Here is a 24,196-nt window from a genome sequence, read left to right as displayed (position 1 = left end):
AGAGATTTGAAATACTGAAAATGGAGTAGCTTGCCAGACAGTTTTGCAGAATGCTTGATGCTTTTCCTGCTCAAGACAATGTGGTTTCTGTTTCTAGTTGGTTGTTTGTTTGTTTACTATTCCAAACACATAGTTTTAGTTATGTTGAAATTGCCCGTTTGTTTCGGCAACTTAAGTATTCTCACTTGGTGTATCCCAACATATGCATTTAAAATAAAAAAATCTTTGAAAATTTGGACTCAATTGGTAATCGAAGTTGCAAGAACATAATGAAAGAAAAACACCATTGTTGCACAAATTGCTTAGCTTTTTGATGCCTAATAAAAGGGCTTCAGTCCTGAAGTCTATTCTCAGATTCATTTTTTTTACTGAGAATTTACCTCTTTCTCAAAAACTGCATTACTTCAGAGGGAGTCATTTCTCACAACATTTATACTTGTAACAGCTCTCTGTTGCTTATTACCCAGTAGGTTTTATGCTAAATATATTTTGAGTAATCACCAAATGTGTCGAGTGACTTTAAAGAGGGGTTCAAAGGTCATTGTTTTGTGATGCTCTTATCTATCTATACCGCCTTTTGACTCAGAACTTGGCCTCAGAACCCACTTTTCAAAAGGATACCATTTCAGTTCAAAGTGCAAAGATTCTTTTCACTTGCTGATAGACTAACCAAAAACTGAATAGTGGGCTATTATCAGACAGTAATATCCAAAGTGTTTTTGGCATACCTCACTTAGTGATAACCAGTGAATGATATTCCTCGCATAGCATTGCAAAATGCCACGCAAAATGTACGAGTTGTGACTCAAAAGTTATCATTTGCTAGTAAATATTAGCATTTTGTTTTATTGTGTACAAAAAAATTTCAGTCAGAATAATTTGCTATGCAATTTGCTTGGCGAAATCGTTGACTGATTACAATATTAATTATTATTATTAACCATTTCCTGCACCATTTATTTTAGTGATTGTTTCCTCATACATGTAATATACATTAACATACTTGGCAGAAAACAGGGCCCAATTTCATGGCTCTGCTTACATGTACCGCCGAATTCTGCGCTTACAATCATGAATCCCCGCTTACGTGCAAACGCCGAATTTCTGCGCTAGCCTTGTAAGCGTAGAGTGCTCGGTGTGTTGAGTACGCACGCGCAGAAGCCAAGTTTCGCCGCTAACCTGTGAAATACGCTTGCCGCAAGCACAGAATTCCCTGCTTCCGTAAGCGTCGATTCTGTGCTTACGGTAAGCAGAGCCATGAAATTGGGCCCTGGTTGTACAAATTTAAAACAGGGTATCCAAAAAGACACCCCTCTGGCTAATACATAGAACATACATACTGAACTGATGGAACTCAATTTGTGAGGGATTGGTAGTCGGTTTGTTGTCTTGAGCATATTTCCCAATTTCATAAAGCCTGTAAGCTGAACAATTTGCTAAGCACAGAATAGTTTTGCTTAGCAGACACAGGTTTCGCAGCCAAAAGATTGTTGTGACTGGTGCCCCACTAATTTTTTTACTGAGCAAATTAATTTTGTCAAGCAGTATTTTGTGCTGACATTCAGCTTTGTGAAAGTTGGCCCAGGCTTGTGGCTTGCGACTGTGTACATGATATCATGAACTGTCACCCAGTTACTCATGCAGGCTGGCCGACACATCACCTGATCACTATAGAAAAATGACAATCCCTTTGTGATGTGTTGATCAGTGTGCATGCATGCAACTGGGTTAGAGTTCATGCACTGCTATGATTTATAAAGATAATCCCCTTTAAAGGTACAGCCGTTGATTTCACAAAACTCTTCCTAATTTAAGACTAATCTTAGTACTTAAGACGAGTCCCAACCCTGCACTGTAGCATGCAGACCTTAAGATTAATCCTAAGTTAAGACGAGTTACTCGTCCTAACTCGAGATAAGATGAGTGCTAACTCTTTGTGAAATCGACGACTGGACACTATTGGTAGTAATTACTCAAAATAATTGTTTGCATAAAAACTTACTTGGTAACAAGCAACGGAAAGCTGTTGATAATAAAAAAAACGCTGTGAGAAACGGTTTCCTCTGAAGTAACGTAGTTTTTGAGAAAGAAGTAATTTCTCACTAAAATATTTGAATTGAATTCGAGACCTCAGCTGAGATCTCAAATTCAAGCATCTAAAAGCACAAAACCATGACAACTTGTGCGCATGGGTGTTTATTTCTTCCATTATTAATCTCTCGCAACTTTGACGAAAAATTGAGTTCAAATTTTCACCATTTTGTTACTTTATGAATGTGTTGAGATACACCATGTGAGAAGACTGGTCTTTACAGCTGTGGAAATTGGTATAAAAGAATTAGCAGAGAAAAAGAGGTGTCTGGAAATTGAACAAGTCTGGACATGTGGAAATGTAACCCATGTTAATTTTGTCAACCAACCTCAATGACGCACTAGAAATTTTCAGGTTTTTGTGTTATTATGACTAACTTTATAGGCCTATTTATCACCTGGTTTTATTGTTAGTGTGTAAATCTCTGTTTAATGTGCTCTTAGATACATCACCAGTATGCTTTGATTCCAGAGGTCGTTGGTTCGAATCCCACTCTAGTCAATTCTTTGTTCAACCCCAAAAATTCATCTCTTTTATTTTAATGTGACTTTTTATTTCCAGTGCTGTGGAATATGTTTGTTAATTAGATGGCGCTTTACAAATGTTTTTATTTTTATAATTATTACAACTAATCTCAAATGAAATGCTTTGGTGCAGATGAAGATATTATAGCGGATGTTCTGTTTTTTTTATTTTCTTAATGCTTACCCTAGAAGCGACCGTCAACTTACGTTTGGCTCATCTTAGGATGCCCCTTGCTCATTCTTGCTCATTCCTTGGTGATCGTCTTAACTTGGTTGGCTGTCATCTTCATCCCAATCTCAAAGGTAATTGCATCTTCAAGATAACGTATTTGTCACCTGGTTATATTTGGTTAGGTAATAAACCACAAGGGAACTTGACTGGCACCTCCAGACTAATTGAACAATACGTAAACTGCCAACATACAACAGGATCTAGCTTAGTTGGTAGAGTGTCGGTACGATAATTCAGAGATCTTTGATTCAAGTTCCCCTTCAGTTGTCAGTCAATTTGTCTTTGTTCGAACCCAAACTGGTAAATGTTCATCTTATTTTGCAGCTGAACATGATCGCTGTGAGGAAAGTTCTCCTCCTACCACCAGAGAGGCTAAGAATTAACAAGACGAGCACCTTCAAGGTAAGTGGCTTGTCAACTTTGTGCATTCTTAAAATATTTTGTAATTTCTCTAGCCCTTTTTTTGTAAGAAAGCCCTTTATTACAACACTCGAAATTTCTTAACTATTTGATGTTTTCAGTTAAGACAGATCTGTATATGTTGTCATAATTCTGTTCATTGACTTTGATTTGAACTTTATTAACTCTTTCCATGCGAAATGGCTACATCTATTGAGTGTTGCTGGATTGCAGCGCCCGCGGGCATTAAAATACACAGTCGTATAGCCATATCTGTAGTCGTCAAACTATTTGATGTTTTCAGTTAAGACAGATCTGTATATGTTGTCATAATTCTGTTCATTGACTTTGATTTGAACTTTGTTAACTCTTTCCATGCGAAATGGCTACATCTACCGAGTGTTGCTGGATTGCAGCGCCCTTGGGCACTAAAATACACAGTCGTATAGCCATATCGGTAGTCGCCAAATGTTGGATACCACCTTAGTCTTGGCATTAGTCTGTACTGTGTAAAGGCATTTTGTCAACTTAATATGCATCTATGTATTGTTTAAAGACACTAGACACTATTGGTAATTGTTAAAGATTAGTCTTCACAGTTGATGTATCTCAACATATGCATAAAATAACAAACCTGTGAAAATTTGAGCTCAATCGATCGCCGAAGTTGCGAGATAATAATGAAAGAAAAAAAACACCCCTGTCACACCATGGTCACACAAAGTTGTGTGCTTTCAGATGCTTGATTTTGAGACCCCAAATTCTAAATCTGAGGTCTCAAAATCAAGTTTGTGGGAAATTACTTCTTTCTCCAAAACTAGCAGAGGGAGCTGTTTCTCACAATGTTTTATACCATCAACCTCTCCACATTACTCGTGATCAAGAAAGGTTTTATGATAGTAATTATTTTGAGTAATTACCAATAGTGTCCAGACTGCCTTTAAACCCTTATTTTTTAAACCTCATCTTTTAACACTGTCCATCTTTTTCAGAGCGATGACCACACCCATTCCTTTGAAGTCATCATGTGCTCCTATCAAAGTGTGAACCTCTATTATTATAAATACACCGTTGATGGGATGAACGTTATCCTCGTCAGTATCCTTTTACCGGTCTTGGACCAAAACTATCCCGCTTTTGCTTTTGAATTCTTAAAGCCATTATACACTTTCGGTAAACAGTATTGTCCAAGTCCCACACTTCGTGTATCACAACTTATATATAAAATTACAATCCTGTGGAAATTTAGGCTCAATCGGATATCGGAGTCGGGAGAAAATAACGGAAAACCCACTCCTGTTTTCGCGCGTTTCGCCGTGTCATGACATGTATTTATAACAAATCCGTAATTCTCACTAACGAGAATTTATATTGTTTTACCGTTTTCTCAAAAAGTAAAGCATTTCATGGACTAATACATGTATTTCAAGAGAAGTCTTTCACCATTACCTTCTGTAAACCCTGTAAATTATTTTTAAATCTGTGAACTTTTTAATTGTTTTCTGAACCGAAAGGGTCCAATGGCTTTAAACTAAAATGATTTAAAAATCAACTGATTTAGTGTAAATAACACAGGAGTCAAGATTTATTCTTAAGCTTTTTGCACAGATTTGCTGATTTTTGTTGCAGTGACAATTGTTCTTGGCTATGCAGATGAAGATAATAAAGTGACTCAGCCCATCGTTGTAAGTTTTACAAATATTTCTTTGATTAAAAGGATGTTATTTTTGTTTGACCCAGTTCTGGATTTCTTTCGGCATAACAAAAAGGAACAATCTATTTAATGCAGGATTTTGCCTTGTACATTTCACTGACTAGCCATTAGGACTTGAGTAATAACAAAAAATAATAACTGGTTCCTTTATCATGTTTATAGCGCATTTTACAATAACCTAACGATGCACTTCACTTTAGTGCCCCGGTCTAGGGCCAATAACATTCCTTTAATCTTTCTCAGCTCATGGGGAGTAACCAGCCCCTAGCTGCCGTGGCGCTCCAAAGGCTTTTTCAAACACAATATCAGAATATCAACTTCTACCCACCCCTGTACCCATTTATACCCCTGGGTGGAGAGAAACAATTATGGTGAACTGTCTTGTTTAAAGACACAAGTTCCTAGTTCACTGGTAGTTGTTTTCAATTCATTAGTCTACAAGCTCTTTCACTGTTACCGTACCTTCATGACCTTGGTTGTATTGAAGGCAGTGGACACTATTGGTAATTACTCAAAATAATTATTAGCATAAAACCTTACTTGGTGATAAGCTTGGGCGATATCGATTTATTTTATTCACGATATATCGCCGACAATATATCGCGATATTCGATATAATCGCGATTAATGAAATTTGACATCATCAGTCTTCAAACTCAAACTTGTAGAAGAGACAGTCATAGCTTAAGAGAGGTGTTCTAATGACCTATTCTTCTGGTTTTACTCCAAACCTATGGGGTGCAAGATGTCTCAGCTAGCAAATACATCGCGATATTTAATCGATATTGCGATATATCGCGATTATTGCGATTATCGCGATTATCGCGATATATCAATATTTCGATTAAAACCAAATCCATCCGATATCGAAATCATTTCCAAATTAATATCGCGATATTCGATAATATCGTGATATCGCCCAAGCTTACTTGGTGACAAGTAATGCATGGGGAGAGGTTGATGGTATAAAGCATTGTGAGAAACGGCTCCCTCTGAATTTGAGTAGTTTTCGAGAAAGAAGTAATTTTCCACGAATTGATTTTGAGACCTCAGATTTAGAACTTGAGGTCTCGAAATCAAGCATCTGAAAGCACACAACTCCGTGTGACAAGGGTGTTTTTTCTTTCATTGTTTACTCGCAACTTCGACGACCGATTGAGCTGAAATTTTCACAGGTTTGTTATTTTATGCATATATGTTGAGATACACCAAGTGAGAAGACTGGTCATTGACAATTACCAATAGTGTCCACTGCCTTTAAGCTAAATGTATGTCTGTCCATATGTTAGGGAACAAAAGCATCTCGCTTAAGCTTATGATACCTAAATGTTGTCTTTAAATTGCTGCTTATTATTATTGAACCGTTGTGTACCTAATATATCATACCTCATACTATATTGCTTTTGTAATTTCGACATAAATGTATTGTATTTGTGTATTGTATGACAGCATTGAAATAAATGTTACTGTTACAATAATCCATATTTTATTTCACTTTTTTCTTGATTATTTAGAAGTTTGTCATGGGACTTCTTGCTATCATTCCTCTTGCTTACTACATTGGAATGGGAATAACAAGGTAAGAGTTATGTGTCTAAAACTTTTTAGGGTTCATAATTTTGTTAAATTTCAATTGTCCCCTGCTGACTTTTCTTTGCCAACTTTAAGCCATCTGTTTGAAATCCTGTCTTATATTGGTTTTATTCATGGTGTGTTGTGGCTGAGCGGTTTAAGAGCGCTGGACTCAAGCTCTGGTGTTTCTTTTTGCTCGGCAAAGACATGTTTGCTAAGCAGTATTTTCTGCTTAAACCCATGGGACACTTTCGGTAAACAGTATTGTCCAAGGCCCACACTTCGTGTATCACAACTTATATATAAAATAACAAACCTGTGAAAATTTAGGCTAAATCAGTCATCAGAGTTGGGAGAAAATAACGGAAAAACCCACCCTTGTTTCCGCACGTTTCGCCGTGTCATGACATGTGTTAAAAATAAATCCGTAAATTGATATCAAGAATTGATATTGTTTTAATGTTTTCTCAAAAAGTAAAGCATTTCATGAAATAATATTTCAAGAGAAATCTTTCACCATTACCCTGTTAGTTATTTGTAAATCTGTGGACTTTTAATTTTTGTTCTGTTCCGAAAGTGTCCAATGGCTTTAACAACTCGATGAAATTTGGCCCTGGTATTTTTTCTCTTGTGACTTCTCCACAGCATATCGGCCCAGAGTTCCAATGCAGTCGGTGCCGTTCTGAACGCAACGTTTGGATCTATTGTTGAGCTGATTCTTTACGTCTCCATGCTAGTCAAGATGAAAGATGACACCAAGATCTGTTACAATACTCTGGTCAAGTCAGCGTTGGTCGGAACACTCCTGGTCACCATGCTTTTTATTCCGGTAAGTTTTTTTGTTTTTGTTCCAGTAATTTATTTGACCATTTTTAAGGGTGAAAAACATATATTCTACCTTATTAGTTTACTATCATTTGTCTAATTCTTCTGTTATGGTTCATTTGAGGACCTTGGTCAAGCGGATTTTGTGCAATATTCTTGAATTTCTGGATTTTAATTGTTATTTTAACTTTTTATGTTGTGTTTTCTCTTGTGGTTTTGTATATACCTTTGTAGGGTGTCTTTGTCTGGATCGCCTTTAGATAATGATTATTTTTGCTTTTTGGTTATCCACAGGCTTGTGTTATTTCTTTGATTGTACTGTTTGTGTGACGCCTGACAGTATTTAAATAAAGGTTGGGCACCAGTTGCAACATTGTAAATTTTATGGAACGTTGGCTGGTAACCTGTTTCTGGTAAGCAATGTTTTATGCTTACAGGATTTATGGACTCGCTGTGTTATTTTTTCACTACTGTTATAATTATTTACGTTTTAACTTTTCTTGTATGTGTATTTTTATGCGCTTTTATAAAACAAGTTATTGCTGTTTGTATATTTACATATTTTTATAGCTCAATTTATTATGTTTTCTTTAGAACCAGCTGGAGAGCTGAACCAACTCTTGCCAGAGTTTCTTTTAGGTAGTCCTTCGATCTCTATCTTTTTCTCTTTCCTTCCTCTGTATTTTAATTGCTCTTTGCTTTATCTTTTAAGGTTTTTACCAGTGTGCATTAATGTCTTTTTAATCTACTTGAGGAATGAAATAAAAGAAACTAAATATAAATCCGGGCTAATGTGATGCACAGATTGTGATAATGATTTCTGCTTACTGTGATTTAGGGACTTAGCATGGTTGTGGGTGGTATCAAGCACAGTGTGCAGAAGTTCAATCTGAAGTCTGCTGCCGTCAGTTCTACTCTACTCTTCATCTCTATTGTTGGGATGTTCTCCCCGTCTGTCTTCAACACTGTCTATGGCCTCTTTGTCTGCCAGGTAGGTGTAACTGCTGGAGAGACTGTGCAAGTCTAATGTGTATTTGGAGGGCAAGGACCCTTTGACCTCTGAATCAGAGCCGTGTCTTGAGAGATTTGCGATATGGAGGGACCAGTATTCTTTGGTCACGTGGTTGCTGGCACCTTTTTCAGTCCAAATGCAGCACAACCATAGAGCTATATATATTGACTAGAGCGCTAACTTGCTCTGCGTTTTGAAGCCACCCTAGGCGCAGACATGTTTGATGTGTTGCGTGAATTCGGAACGATTTTAATTTTAAGAAAACACACATTGCAGCGTTTTTTTTTTAATATTCGTTATGTGCACTTACGTACGCGACTGCCCAATCGCGTAGGTCCGCGCTACGAACACCGTAAGTTCGACTTGATTGGCGCACTTAAAAAAATATACGCGCCTTTTAAACATGACATACATGACACTCAGTGCGTCATGTTTGTGATGCTGAGCAGCAGATTGTGCGTTCACATTTGCTGCATTTTTTGCTTTGATGACACATAAAAAAAGAACAAACGCACTATCATGCAAATAGCCGTACAATTGCCGTACAAAAAGCTTTTGTATTGATTTGTACATAAACATGGATGCGCCCACACGGCTTCAAAACCTTAGTGCGTGTATAACGGGATGTTAGCGCTCTAGTCAATATATAAAGCTCTATGAGCACAACCCAATGGGCAGACTAGTCTAGCCCCCTGTATTCACAGCATGATTTTCGTTGACGCAAAATGGCTTTGGATCACAACTTGTCGCAGCTCTCTTAATACACAGCTCTGATCGACTTAAACCTTCCCAAATCCTTCTATACTCTCTTTGCCAAAAGGAAGGTTTTAGGACTGAGGGCTGTAGGGCCGAATAAAAGCTGCTTGGTCAGGCATTCCAATCTTGTCCGTTTCCATTAAATTTAGTGTGGAGTGATGTCACTAGATTAAACAGCGCCCTCGCATTGATACCAATGAAGACCTTTCATTGGAAAAGAGGCTGTGTTCGGTGTGTACAAGCATGCACTTTTTCATTGTTTGCCCTCGGGAGATGGCAGGAAATGCTCTTGCAATCGAATTTATTTTGAGGTCTGATTTTTTTAATTTTATTTTAGAACTGCACCCAGAACATGACGACTGGGAATGATCTCCAATGCAGTGAATGCAGTCAAACGGTAAGCCACCACAACCTGTACAATAAAGGTGTTTCAGTTTTCAATTTCATTAAAAAAAATAACAGCAAAATTTTCGGAAGTTCAGTAAAATATCAAAAGAAATTAAATTGAGTATAGTTTTTAGAATACAGAATAGTTGTTCCATAAAAACATTTTATTTAGATCAATTTCATTAAAAAAGTAAAAGCAAAAATGAAATTTTAGGAAATTCACAAAAATATTGAATCTTTTTCAAGAACTAGTAAACTTGCTGGTACAACCATGTGTAGGAGGAGTGTTGGCTCTCAACTAGCCGATGTGGTCACAAGGTTTCAGAACAGTGTATTTACTTGAATGTACATGTAGCTGTATGTCCTGTGTGCTGTGTAATAATGCAGGTAAAAGAACCCAGTGCACTTATCTGAAACGAAGGTGTTTGCCCTGGTGTTCCTGGATTGATTGGCTTTATATTGCGCCACAGCACCTTGTAAACCATTACAAGGTGCTGTGTGAAGGAAAAGATCTTGTAAACATAGCTCTGCATACCTTGCATGAAAAAAATACTGAGCGCTTTGAGACACCAATCGAGTGTGATAAATCACTGTATAAGAACTCAATATGTTACTCGTCTTGACGAGAATTTTGTTCTTCCGCTAATCCAGTTTGATCCAGACTCTAGTTTCTACACCTCCAAAGTGCGTCCTCTTGTGTACATCTGTGCAGTTTTCCAGCTCTTGGCGTATGTCGTTGGTCTCATCTTCACCTTGAAGACTCATTCTCACATCATTCAAGAACAACTCCACTTACCAGGCAAGAAATTTATTTTATTGATGTTTTGTAAATGGTATTTATTTTTATCATGATGTTCTTCCTACTTAAGTCTGATTTGTTGGCTCTTGGGAATTTTGTTTAAAAATGTGATGAAATAGCCTGAATTGTGTATTACTTCTACTTCTACTTTCATATTTCTATATTCCTCCTATATTTTTATATTCCTACTTTTTTCCCAAGGACCAAATATCATGCCTGTTTTATGCAGTTGACTGTTTTTGCTGTTGAGTTGTAGAAATAATTGAAAGTTGGTAATTTTTCCTTATTATGCAGTTTACTCTTTGTACACATTGTTTTATAATTTGTAACCACGAATGGTGCGTTCATGGACAGCAATATGTGACTTAACCTCCACCTTTGGCCTTGTTCTATTGCGCTTTATCAGCGCTCCGTTATTTCTCACAAATGGCGTGATAGTGTTTAAAGGTACCCATCGCACCATTCGTGCGAATTTATGGAACGATTGAACAATAACATGATTTCTCAGATGGAGTTTAATAAGAAGACTTAAATTTATATTAGTGATTTTTTTGGTGTATTTGACTGTTTTTGCTTTTGAATATATTAATAAATGACAGTTGATTATTTTTCTATTTAATGCTGTTCACTTTTTGTACACATTGTTTTATAACTGTTCTTTCTCTTTTAAACAGTGTTTATTGCTGATGACTAATTGCTTAACAGAAAAGTTTTTGAAGAAATTGCATCTGTATTTTCTCTTCATTATAAAATTTGTCTTTGCTTTCTGCTTGTTTTCACCCTTATACTGTGGTTGTGCCGAGATGTAGAACAAAGAGCTACTCCAGTAGCTTTTTCCCTCCTACTGCTTCTCTTTGTAACTCCTTGCCTGGTGCTTGTTTCCCTTCATCCTATGATCTGCCATCTTTTAAGAGGAATATCAGTTCCTACCTTCAGCTCCACTGAGTTTCTGCATGTCTATGTTTTCTTCTTTGTAGCCCTTTACCTGGAGTGGCTTTTAGCCTTATTTTGGCCGGTGAACTTGCATAAAACAAAAATACTTTTTAAGTGTATTTGTATTTATATTTATTTGATTTAAACCACTTTGTTCAATCTCGCCTATATGTAACTGGTCTATTTGTCTTATTTTCCTTGCTGTTTCCTGTCTTATTTTCCCCCTCCTGTGCGCCTTGAGCACCTCATTTTGGTGGATTTTGGCGCCCTATAAATATTCTTTATTATTTATTATTATATTATTATTAGAAAACTTGTATTGCATTTTTGTGTTTTCATCTGATATCAGACTGTATTCTTTTCCACTTTTTCTGTGTTTTATAACTTGTGAAATGTGTTAATGTTGCCTCAAATTTGTGCATGAATCATTGGAAACAATTCAGTGTGAATTATAATCAAATGCTTAAAATCTGTGTCATTGAAAGTTTTACTGCAGTATTTGCTTTTGCTTTGAAAGAAAAACTAGATAGAACATTGTTTTGTTGTTGAAATTTTATTTGTAGCGAGCTCTCAGGAGCATGCCACGATGCATTGGGGTTGTATAAAAAGCGCCGTCATCCTACTATTTGCGGTCGTGATGATGTCACTGTGTGCTGAGGTCGTAGTTCAAAACATCCAACCAGTCCTTATTAGTCTCAACCTTCCACATGTAAGTTCTAAATGTTGGAAACTCACTCATTCCTCCTATGCAGTTGGTGTCTTTGGCAAGCCTAAAAATGTTTAGACATTTCCTGAATCATTAACTTAAAGGGTCTATGTACTTTTTGTAGAACGAAAAACACAGTGTCTACAGATTTACACTAAACTTACACAGTTTGAAGATAATGATAGTATAAAGCTTCCCTGAAAATATTAGTTGCTGAGGAGCTGTAGTTTTTGAGAAATGAGTAAAACAATGTTGTGAAAATAATTTTCGTCTCACTTATCATGAGACGAAAAATTATTTTAGCTTTTAAAAATGTATTTTCATGACATTGTTTTACTTATTTCTCCAACACTACAGCACCTCAGAAACTAATTTATTAAGGGAAGCTTTGTATTATCATTATCTTCAAACTGTGTAAGTTTCATGTAAATCTGTTGTGTTTTGTGTTAGAAAAGGTACCCAATTCATTTAGTTGATGTATAACTGCATCAGTGATAAAGAATATTTTTGTTAGATTTTCTTCCCACAAAACTCTTAGGGAAAGCAATGAGTGCAGGGTAAAACATATAAAGAATCATATAATCAACACAGTTCATCTGTCTTTTCACAGATTTTCTTTGGTGTCACAATTCTTGCCATCGTACCCGACATCCCAGAGATGGTAAACGGCGTTCAGTTTGCCTTGAAGAATAACGTCAATCTCAGGTTTGTAAAGAAGTCATTCAAGCCAAATGATTTTAATTTAAATAAATTTAATTGAAAAGCATTGAATTTATTGTTTAGAAAGAACCTAAAATGTTGGTACTTAAAGCAATAATGTTTTGTTTATTCTTTGAAGCATTGAGATTGGGAGCTCAGTGGCTGTCCAAGTCACCCTTCTACAGGTTCCTATACTGATATTAGCTGACGCTATTTATGTAAGTACAGCTCTGTTTTCTCTCTAACGATCTACACAGACAGATTGTTTTTGTAAACATTTTAAAATCATCATTTGTATTCTTGTGTATGAGGTCATTTTGTTCTTGATTTGATTATATTTACCCAAACCTGAGTTACTTACTGACTTGGGAGTTTGTAAAGCAACAGTGTGTTTGATTTTCCTCATATCACCTTGTCCAACTTTCTTGCCACACCCCCCTTCCCCCCAATCTATTCAAAATCAAATATTGTTTTTATAAAGATGGTTTCAGTTTTCATTTTAAAAACATCATTTATATTCTTGTGTATGAAGACATTATGTTGTTAATCAAATCCTAAGGTTGCTTACATGATTGAGAGTTTGAAAGAAACAGTGTTGATTTTCCTCATTATACATTGTCCCCCTTTCTTGCCACCCCCTATCTTTTCAACATTTGAAAACAGTTTTCATTCTTTTGTATTAGGTTTTTTGTTCTTATTGTGATCGTAATTTCTTACACCAATCCTATGTTGACTTTAATTTGACTGATCACCCACAACTGATTCTTTACTAAGTATTTTGTATCAAATTCATTATTGCCTTATAATGTATTATTGTTTTCATACAGCAATGAATGATTATAAGTGGCATTAGGCCTTTGTCAGTGAATTTGTTAAACTGTTTCCGTCTTGCCTTGCATTGATGTTGACAAATATCGTCCTTTCACAGTCTTCTTAAACAATATATTTGCAAGTAGGCCTAATTGTAACTAACTTATTATATCAATATTGTATTTCTCATTATACCAACCACCAACAGTTTACTTGCCCATGGTTGTCCTTCTTTCATCGTCTTCTAAAACAGTAGGCCTAATTGAAAGTAACTTATTGTATAAATATTGTATTTCTTATTATACCAACCATCAACAGTATACTTGCCCATGGTTGTCCTTCTTTCACCGCCTTCTAAAACAATATATTTGCAAGTAGGCCTAATTGAAAGTAACTTATATATTTATATTGTATTTTTTTGTCACCAACCACCTGCAGTAAACTTAACAATGATACATGTAGGATAGGATTAAAGCAATGTATACATCAAAACTTTATTTTGTTAATTAAAAAAATTATTAAGGAATCTTACAATTACATCATCTGATTATTGGACTTTTATTTCTTTGTTACCGACAGCCGTTACATTTCTACATGATTTTCTCTGATGTTCACATATGGTCTGTGATAATTAGTGCAATTATCATGAATTATATCTTCATTGATGGAAAGAGTAACTACTTCCAAGGTTAGTAAGTTAAGGCATCTTGTTTCTTTCCCTCAGTGATTTTATGTTGTCCCCCTTAAAGCCATTATACACTAGTTCGGTACAGAAAAAAAAAAAAGTTCACAGATTTAAAAATAATTTACAGGGTTTACAGAAGGTAATGGTGAAAGACTTCTCTTGAAATATTATTCCATGAAATGCTTTACTTTTTGAGAAAACATTAAAACAATATCAATTCTCGATAGCGAGAATTACGGATTTATTTTAAACACATGTCATGACACGGCGAAACGTGCGGAAACAAGAGTGGGTTTTCCCGTTATTTTCTCCCGAATCCGATGACCGATTGAGCCTAAATTTTCACAGGTTTGTTATTTTATATATAAGTTGTGATACACGAAGTGTGGGAATTGGACAATACTGTTTACCGAAAGTGTATTAACAGCTTTTCATTGCTTGTTTTAATACCAAGTAATTTTTTATGCTCACAATTATTTTGAGTAATCACCAAAAGTGTCTTGTGCATATTTAAGGGTAGAGTATACTTTTTTTGGTAATTGTCAACGACCAGTATCCTCATTTGGTGTATCCCAACATATGCATACAATATCAAATGTGTACATTTGAGCTTAATTGGTCATCAAAGTTTCCACACAACACAAAATCACACATGGCCTCCTGTCCAATTTAACCTTCTAGATCACATCAAGACTGCAAGTTTGTTTTTACAACATTCAAGTAGTGGGGCACATTGGCAGAAGGGTTGTATTTAGTACATATATAGAGACCTGTGTGCTTTTAAATGAGTAAAACTTTCTCTCGTAGAGATACCGTTCGATAAAAATCCAACTAAAATCTAACACCAGAGATTTGTTCTCCAACTACCTGCCCGCATCCTTAAAGGAAAAACTCTTAAAAAAAAAAAACAAGATCCCCAATCTGACTTCCATTTGAATATTTTGTGAATTTTCAGGAGCGATGTTGTGCATCGTGTACTTCATGCTCCTGTCGATGTACTTCTTCGCAGTGGACAATACCACCGGTAGCTGCATCCCAGGTTGAGTCAATCTAGTTGCCATAGTAACCAGAAAGATGGCCACAGGTATGCGTGTCTTTTTAATGGTTTCCATGGCAGCCATGATATCTTAACAACTCTGATCACTGCCATGCTAGTGGATCAGTTGTACTTATTGGGCATTGTAAATGTTAAACTACACCCTACAGAGCTTCTTGTGCATGTTGTGTATATATATTTTTTTCTTAGTGATACTTTACTTAAAGAAAAAAGGACAAGATTGTCTTTAAATTACCACTTGGTACTTAAAAGCAACAGGTTAAAAAGTGGTGTCAAGTTGATGCAGAGTTTAAAAAAAAAAAAATTATGAAGCATTAAAAAAAAATTAATTGTATTATTTAGGAGACATTGAGTAAAGATCGAGCAAGTCTTGTGGGGATTTTGGTCTTGCTCATATTACTTCAACTTCTGAGGAAACAAAATTGCAAACTTTAACGGACACGTGTTGAAATATGCGCGATACTCTACAGACTATTCGCAGATGCAACGTTTGTGATGTCCTCATAAAAATGTTTATAAAATCCAGGCCTGATACTGCCTGCACAGAGGCAATTGCCTCCATGCCCCTGGTCATTGCCTTATTGCCCCATAAAATGTTCCAGTACAAGGCATGATATAGTACTTCACAGAGATAATTGCCTCCATGGCTCTGGTCATTGCCTTTTATTGCCCCTTGAAATTGTCCAGTATCAGGTTTGATACTTCACAAAGGTAATTGCCTCCATGCCCCTGGTCTTTGCCCTGGTGCCCCTTGAAATATTGTAGTACTTTTTTTTTAATTTTGCCATTAAAAGACGACATTCGAAGCCTGTATTCCATACTTAAATTAGCCACCAACAGGATGTTAGTTAAGCCTGTAGTCCATACATCTCTATTAACTTTTACTTCTCTTTTGTTATCGTCTCAAAGCGCATAGAGAAGTCTCAAAGCGCATAGAGACTTCTCTGTGATTGTGATATACACGTATGCGCTACACAAGAATGGTTCACTAGCCTATATGTATTTTTATTATTACACAGCATGAGCCACCAACACTATGTAGATACTGAAATAATATTTGGCTGTTCTATTTAAGAAGCTCAGAGTTAAATAATAAAGGTTTTGTTGATCAGAATAAATAACAATGCTTGGAAGAGTTGAGATGGAAAAAAGATAAAGACAGAATTGATCTTTTCACAGTTCTTTGGATATTGGTGCTTACATGTAGTTTATTTAAAAAGAATTCCCATCTCATTTTAGTTTGCTTTATACTTGTTTTCAAATTCTTTCTCTAATATTTCCAGTTTTTGTTTCACAGTATGTTTAAAGTCATGGATAATTTAAAAATTATGCAAATAATATTATATGATATAAGTATTTATTAATGATATTTTTGTCTTTGAGCAAAGGAAGATTTTTGTCTAAAATGTATATTTTACAAAAACAAATTAAGTAAAATTATATGAAGTATAGCTATAATTTCATGTCACTGAACATATTGGTGCTTCACTATGAAAATGTGTTTTAATTTGATAGGACTCCCACCCACTGTCTTACCATTCAATATCATCCATTGTGGTTTTGAATAGGCCTAATAGATAATTACTATACCAGCCTACAATATAAAATCATGTGGTGAAAGCATTACCACAGTACACAGTCAACCCTCTTACTGTTTGACTTTTCAATATTAACCACTGTGATTTTTGAATGATAAAGTGTTCCAGCCTGCCTTATGGTGAACGCATCTACACAGTACACAGTCAACCCTCTTACTGTTTGACCGTTCAATATTAACCACTGTGGTTTTTGAATGATAAACTGTTCCAGCATGCCTTATGGTGAATGCATCTACACAGTGCACAGTCAACCCTCTTACCGTTTGACTTTTTAATATTAACCACTGTGGTTTTGAATGATAAACTATTCCAGGCTGCAATGATATCATGATTTGAATGCATTTACACAGTACACAGTCAACCCACTTACTGGCTGACCATTTAATATCATCCAATGCTGTTTTGCATGATAAACTATGCTCGCTTGCAATACGGTATCATGTGGTGAAAGCATTAACACAGTACACAGTCAACCCTCCAACTGTTTGACCATTCAGTATCATCCACTGTGGTTTTGAATCTGCAATGTGATATCAATATAAATTTATGTGAATTGATCTACACAGTACACAGTTGCCAGCTGATGTAAACATCGTTCATCACTGAGTTTCCCCTCTAACCTGTTCCCGCCAAGAATACATTTTCTGAAGTTCGTAAAACTAACATTAAAAAAGTGTACCATGCAGGTTTTGTTTTTTCACTATTTACTCATTATAGTCCTCCGATGAAATAAGATTTGTATATCGAATTTATATTTAGTTAAATTTATTTAAAGGTACCGTTCCTTTAAGTTTTGTCTTAATTTCCATTCAACTTTTGGTTTGAAATAATTTAGGCAAAGTACATGTAGGAGGGTGTGTACGCCTTTAAACTTAAGGCACGTGACTTATTGTCAACTTAATTAAGGTAAAGTGTCACAATCATGAGATGGAATAAGTTCACAATGTTAAATGTACATGTATGTATTAAATTGTTTACGGAAATCGTAGCGGTCCAGCGCCTTTAACTCTTTAAGAAGGTGCCTTATTGGTTATGGTTATGTTAAAAGACAGTGGACACTATTGGTAATTGTCAAAGATCAGTCTTCTCACTTGGTGTATCTCAACATATGCATAAAATAACAAACCTGTGAAAATTTGAGCTCGATCGGTCGTCGGAGTTGCAAGATAACTATGAAAGAAAAAAGCACCCTTGTCACACGAAGTAGTGTGCGTTTAGATGGTTGATTTCGAGACCTCAAGTTCTAAACTTGAGGTCTCGAAATCAAGTTCGAGGAAAATTACTCCTTTCTCCAAAACTAGGTCACTTCAGAGGGAGCTGTTTCTCACAATGTTTTATACCACAAACCACTCCCCATTACTCGTAATTAGTAATTACCAATAGTGTCCACTGTCTTTAATTTCAGGACAGTGTACTTATTTATGACTTCTCTCAAAATTGCTAAGAGTTGGTCAATAAAATATTTGCCCATTTACAATTTTTACCGTGATTTGTGGATTTATTTATTTATTTTCACAGGAGATATTAATCGTCCATGGTTAAAATTTTCCCGCTCGTTTGTGTTGAGATCTTTGGAATCATCCCACGGGACTTAATTTCAAGTATTGCGTTTTTCACAATTATTATGTTTGTTTTTTTTTTCGTTTTTTTTTTTTCTCGATCAGATTGTCAACAGCAGACCACTACAAGACTTGCGCGTTGTCAACAATTTCTCCATTGGGCATCTTGTGTTCTATAGTGAATAAAACAAAAAGCGCAATTTTACGGGTCACAAATTAACCAAAGCATGTGACCTGCGCTTGGCATTCAAATTCATTGGCATTAAAAGCTGACTGAAACCTTTAAAGTTTTCCGTAAACATTTTCACAGTCGTAATACGTCATGTAAATATTTAAATTTTTTAATTAAAATAAGGTTTGACTTGTCAATATTTAAATTTTGTAAATAACATTAGGTTTTGTGCATACAGTGGCCTACATCATGTTTGGAGAGATTGTTGAACCGACATAAGTTTTTTCTGAGCCTCGTGCAAAAGTCTTTCGGCTGACATGGTCCGCGGTTGTTCCGGATTTATCCCGGAAAACTGACCGGGGGATTGGACCCCTGGCTGCCCCATGGGGTACAGCCCCAAATTCGGCACTGAACTGCGTTTTTCTTGTTCACCTCTGCTTTTAGTCCTGAAGTCAGTGGTGGATTTCCTTCGGTTTGAGTTGTATTTTAACTGATCGAGTTTTTGGTCTTCCTCGCGAAGCATTGTTGATAGAGTATTTTCACGGTGTTCCACTTTAGGCGCGGATGATTTTCTTCTCTTTTTGGCACTTTTCGGGACCGGTGTTCCAGAGGATGGTGCTGCGCCGAGTTGAGCTAACAATTGACTAAGTTCGTCTTCTTCGGTTAGGGGTACTTTGCCGTTGGTGTTACTGGTGTCCGGGCGAGATTCTTGACCGTCCTCGGCGGGTTCTTCCCTACCGGGCTCAGGTGGCTCCTGCCCCGTCTCAATCAATGACAACAACCCGGTGAGGTCAATGTCTGGTGGGGGTGGAGATGGAGTCCGGGGTTTAGATTTCCTCTCCACTTCCCGTTCGCGTTCTCGCTCGTCTTCGTCTCGCCGCCGCCTCTCCCTCTCAGTCCTTTTCTCTTCCTTTGCCCTCCTCTTTTTCCTCTTGATCCTTCTTTGTTCCGCGCTGTAAAAATTATCGTCGGAATCCGAGTCTTCGAACTCGTCTTCGGGAACTTTCGGGCGTCGTCTCTCTGCTTCCAACGCTGCGTCAAGTTTCTCAACAATATGTAATGGTTGATTGTTATTGACTGTTTGCTGGACTTGATGACCACGTGGGGTGTACGAGTTCGCGCCTGTTGTTGGTTGAGTATAACTTATCTGATTGGCTCGTTGTTGAGCTAATGGCTGCTGTTGTTGGATTGGCACGGCTTGTTGGACAGGTTGTGGCTGCTGCTGTTGGTAGACCATGTTTTGCGGTTGGGGAAACATTGGGTTATTAACCGGTGGCATGGACATATTGAACTGTGGGAAAGCGCCCGGATAGCCGCCCGGGTATCCACCGTAGCCCGGCATCATTTGAGGGGGATACATGTACGGATTGGGTTGGCCGTAAAACGGCTGCGGAGGCTGGAACATCGGATATGGGACCACCTGAGGGGAAAGTCCGGTGTACGCAATGTTGGGAGGTACTCCTTGGGGCTGCTGGGGTGATTGAGGCTGCTCTGGTTGTATCTCCTTAGGTTGTTTATGTTCTGGTTCGTCGGTTGTTGAGACGTTCCCTCTTAGGGCTTCGATTAGCGTCCTCTGGAATGACCCGTCATTTGCACTTGTGTTGATGATAACAACTGGTCGGTTTGAGGTGGTGGACGTTTCTGGTTTCGGTTCGGGAGGGGGTGGTGGGGGTGTGGGCGTTGGCGATTTAACTACCGGTGGTTGAGGGGTTGGTGGCTTGACAGTGACCACCGGTTCATTCCTAGGACTGTTGCCCGTCTCTGAGGAAGGCTGAAGTGACACCCTACTCCGGTTGAGACTGACTCTAGACGCCCTCATTGACTCATCATCATCATCTGATTTCTTGCGTCCGAAGAGCCCCTTCAAGAAGCCCTTCTTGGCTTTCTCTTCTTGAGATTCCGAGCCGATGCTTTGGAGGCTTGTGCGAGAAGCCCGGACTGCCGGTGCTAGCGTTGTCTTGCGTTTGCCGAATAGAGAGCCGAGGATCCCCCTTGCCTTCTCCTTGTCTGCCTCGGTCATTTCATCATCTTGTGGAGGAGGTTCAGGTGTTTTGATCTTTTCCTCTTCTTTGACTTCCTCCTTGATGCTGACAAGACTCTTCCGCTCAGCTCCTTCCTCCTCCACTATTGCTGGAGACTCTGGCTTTGGTTCCGGTTCTGGAACTGGTGTCGGTGTTTTTTCCTCCTCTTCTTCCTTCTTCGGTTCTGTATCGGCCTCCGGTTCCTTTGGTTCGGGTGAGGGACTTTTAGGCGGTGGAGGGGGTGGAGGTGGGGCCTCTTGTTCTTCGTCCTTCTTTTCTTCTTCATCCTCCTGTTTAGCTGCCTCCTCTTCGCCTTCTTTATCCTCCTCAGGTTTTTCCTCTTCTTCATTTTCTTCTTCTTTCTTCTCGGGTTCCGGTTCGGGTTCAGGCTCTTCTTGTTTCTTTTTCCCGAAGAAGGATCGCATGAAAATGTTCGCTCTGACTGCCGCTCCGAATGTCTTCTTTTTAACTGGTTGGGGTTCTGGTGCAGGTTGTTCTTGAGGTTCCTCTTTCTGTTCTTCCTTTTTTGGTTCTTCCTCCTTCGGTTCTTCCTCTTTCACTTTTGGTTCTTCTGGTGGCGGTTTTTCCTTGGGCTCTGCATGGTTAGACTGAGCAGTTATTGGACGTTTGGATTGTGATGTCTCCGGTCTCAGAGACTGTGACGTCACGGGGCGCAGTGACTGTCTAGATTGCACTCTTGAAGGACCTGCGTTGTTAGCAGGTCTCCCCCTTCCTCTACCACGCCCTCTTGCGGATGGTGCCTTGCTCGTTGCAGCCGAAGCCAACCTGCTCTCGCTCCCCTCATCGATGTTTTCTAGGGGCTCCGGCCTGTTGGCTTGACGCCGTTGTTGTGCCGCGGCAGACGGTGGTGGTCTCCTCTGTCCACCTCCTTGACCTCTACCTCTCCCGCGACCTCTTCCCTGGGCTGCTCTCTTTCTTTCTTCGATAATTTTGGCTCTTCGAACAGATTCTTCCCGTCTCTTCCTCTCTTTAATGAGGTCTTCATCTTCCCCTTCGTCTACAGCCGAGCTGCCTGAACTGTAGCTGAAAGAGACGGCCTGCGAATAGTCGATCTTTCCCATGGCGTTTCAAAGACAATTCGTTTTCACGAACCCTGGAAGAAAAACATTACTAAGTGAAAAACTTGTATAGTAATTTTTTATTATAAGGCATGATAATATTCCTCCTACCTTTTTTTATTATGTTGCACCTTCCAAGAAAAATCAGATTGAAGAATTGTGAATTAATATCTCTGAAATATAATATAAAACCATGCATTTTTGTTATGTTGGTCAGCCCTTGAGCTAACAAAAAAATATTGTCCTTCTTTTTCCAAGGACCTCATGCCCGATTCTACGCCACGACACTCCACAATCCTCCAAAATAAAGACCATAGCACGTGCATGAGGCCCTATTGGTATAACAACAGAAAGCTTCGCCTGCTCGTGATCATACATGTAGCAATACCAAAGTCAAGGAAGCACAAAAAGACCTCCAAATTACCGGTTGCTTATTTAGTTTGCAGACTTATCAAAAATGCCCGACCTGAGCACAGAAAAACCTCTTCATAAAATCGTAAACTGTTTCGAAGTTTGTACTTTGATCACAATTGTTCAGAAGCTGTCTGGAACACGTTTTTGACTAATACAAGATGGTTGGTAATTTACTCTTCCATCAACAACAAATGTAGACTTCCCAAGGTTATTTTCAGTCGTTTTACACGGTGCCTTAGGCAAGACATGAAGTTTTGTTATAGTTGGATAATTATATACACATTTTGTTGTGATGTGTCTTCATGGTCGTGGTATTCATTTTGAAAAGTATAACATATAATAATTGTTAAAGCGCACTTAATCTGTAAAATATTCAAAGGCGCTGGTCAAAGAACAAGAAGAAAATTTCACTCAATATCTCAAAGGCTAATTTGAAGAGATGGGTTTCGAGAGAATGTTGGAATCGTGATATGTCATGTGTGTCCTTGAGGGTTCCAGAGGCGGGTTGAAGTGTTGACTGAATGCCCTGTCTCCACAACTGGATAAACGGGTCTGAGGAACATAGAGCATGCTGCCAGATTACCTCAGACCCGGCCCGACACATATGGGGCTGAACATGCAAACAAATAAATTTTACTCTGACAACATGGTCACACTTATGAGCCACTCAAACAAAGTGTGATTAAAAGGACGCATTGCCATCAAGTTTCTCAAAATGTGATGTTTTGAGTCATTGCTCCTAATCTTTTGAGGGGGTGTTCTTGCACCTACTGTTAATTCGTATACGAAGTGTCGTAATTTTTGGTACGGTAACACAAACAGTAAAAAAACAATCCGCCATTTTGTGGAAAACAAATTATTTGGTTCTGCAAATTAGTTGACCTTGTTCTGTCATGAAATTTCACACAAACCACACAACTTCAAGGCATATATATGACTATAACAATTTGCTCTTCAATATACTCATTTCCAAACGAACCCTTTTAATAGCCCAAAGCGCCAAATCCAAAGACAATAATAATACATGTCTCTTTATTAAAGGCAGTAAACACTATTGGTATTTACTCAAATTAATTATATACATAAAACCTTAATTGGTTACTAGTAATAGGGAGAGGTTGATATTATATAACCTTGTGAGAAACGGTTCCCTGTGAGTGATGTAGTTTTCGGAAAGAAGTAAATTTCCACGAATTTGATTTCGAGATCTCAAGTTTAGAATTTGAGGTCTCGAAATCAAGCATTGACATGACACAACTTCGTGTCACAAGGGTGTTTTTTTTTCATAGTTATCACGCAACTCCGACGACCAATCGAGCTCAAATTTTCACAAGTTTGCTATTTTATGTAGATGTTGAGATACACTAAGTGAGAAGACTGGATTTTGACAGTTACCAATAGTGTCCACTGCCTTAAGGCAGTGGACACTATTGGTAATTACTCAAAATTAGTTAGCATAAAACCCTTCTTGGTGACAAGTGGGGAGAGGTTGGTGGTATAAAACATTGTGAGAAACAGCTCCCTCTGAAGTGCCATAGTTTTGGAGAAAGAAGTAATTTTCCACGAATTTGATTTCGAGACCTCAAGTTTTAGAACTTGAGGTCTCGAAATCAACCATCTAAACGCACACAACTTCGTGTGAAAAGGGTGTTTTCTTCTTTCATTATTATCTCGCAACGTTGATGACCGATTGAACTCAAATTTTCACAGGTTTGTAATTGTATGCATGTTGAGATACACCAACTGTGAAGGCTAGTTTTTGACAATTAGTGTCCACTGCCTTTAAGAATAACTATATAACTTCAAGTTGTCATCTTTTCTGTGAAAGAAAACTGACAACTCGGAAAGAAAGTGTGGAGTGTAAGATTTGCCTCTCGTTCTTGATCTCAAGTATGTAATGCTCCTCCTCAGAATTCCAGTGTAATGGTTCAAAGATACCAGTTAAAACTCACCGAAATTGCATTCATTCCTTGTAACTTTACATCATGACGGTGAAAAATAGATTCCTCATTTCCATGGAATGTCACAACAAAATGACATGACGTCCCAAGTCGTCTTTGCTTACAGACATCGTCTGGCCATCAGATTGTCTCGGGCAACAGAGATTGTCTCGGGCAATTTTGGGAAAGATACCCCGTCTGAAAAATCCTT

General features: G+C 37.8%; 2 protein-coding genes across 3 annotated transcripts in view; one reads left to right on the top strand and one right to left on the bottom strand.

Annotated features, from left to right (window-relative positions):
* LOC139952783 (uncharacterized) overlaps positions 1-18,277 on the top strand; it is a 26,914-nt gene extending 8,637 nt beyond the window's left edge. For both annotated transcript variants that reach the window (XM_071951998.1, XM_071951997.1), the window contains 14 exons: positions 2,806-2,919; positions 3,173-3,250; positions 4,240-4,345; positions 4,856-4,932; positions 6,476-6,540; positions 7,179-7,362; positions 8,197-8,349; positions 9,464-9,523; positions 10,165-10,312; positions 11,809-11,954; positions 12,562-12,656; positions 12,790-12,868; positions 14,040-14,148; positions 15,101-18,277. In XM_071951998.1, the coding sequence (XP_071808099.1) occupies positions 2,806-2,919; positions 3,173-3,250; positions 4,240-4,345; positions 4,856-4,932; positions 6,476-6,540; positions 7,179-7,362; positions 8,197-8,349; positions 9,464-9,523; positions 10,165-10,312; positions 11,809-11,954; positions 12,562-12,656; positions 12,790-12,868; positions 14,040-14,148; positions 15,101-15,189 (1,503 nt within the window). In that variant the 3' untranslated portion in view covers positions 15,190-18,277. The remainder of the gene's footprint in view (positions 1-2,805; positions 2,920-3,172; positions 3,251-4,239; positions 4,346-4,855; positions 4,933-6,475; positions 6,541-7,178; positions 7,363-8,196; positions 8,350-9,463; positions 9,524-10,164; positions 10,313-11,808; positions 11,955-12,561; positions 12,657-12,789; positions 12,869-14,039; positions 14,149-15,100) is intronic.
* On the bottom strand, positions 17,559-24,196 carry LOC139952782 (uncharacterized). Its single transcript, XM_071951996.1, has 2 exons — positions 23,998-24,196; positions 17,559-21,666 (listed from the first exon to the last, which is right to left on the bottom strand). The coding sequence occupies exon 2, from the start codon at positions 21,632-21,634 to the stop codon at positions 18,779-18,781; it is 2,856 nt and encodes a 951-aa protein (XP_071808097.1). The 5' UTR covers positions 21,635-21,666; positions 23,998-24,196; the 3' UTR covers positions 17,559-18,778.

This window comes from Asterias amurensis, chromosome 21 (assembly GCF_032118995.1).
Source record: "Asterias amurensis chromosome 21, ASM3211899v1".
NCBI lineage: Eukaryota > Metazoa > Echinodermata > Asteroidea > Forcipulatida > Asteriidae > Asterias > Asterias amurensis.
This window is presented reverse-complemented; position numbering and strand designations above follow the sequence as displayed.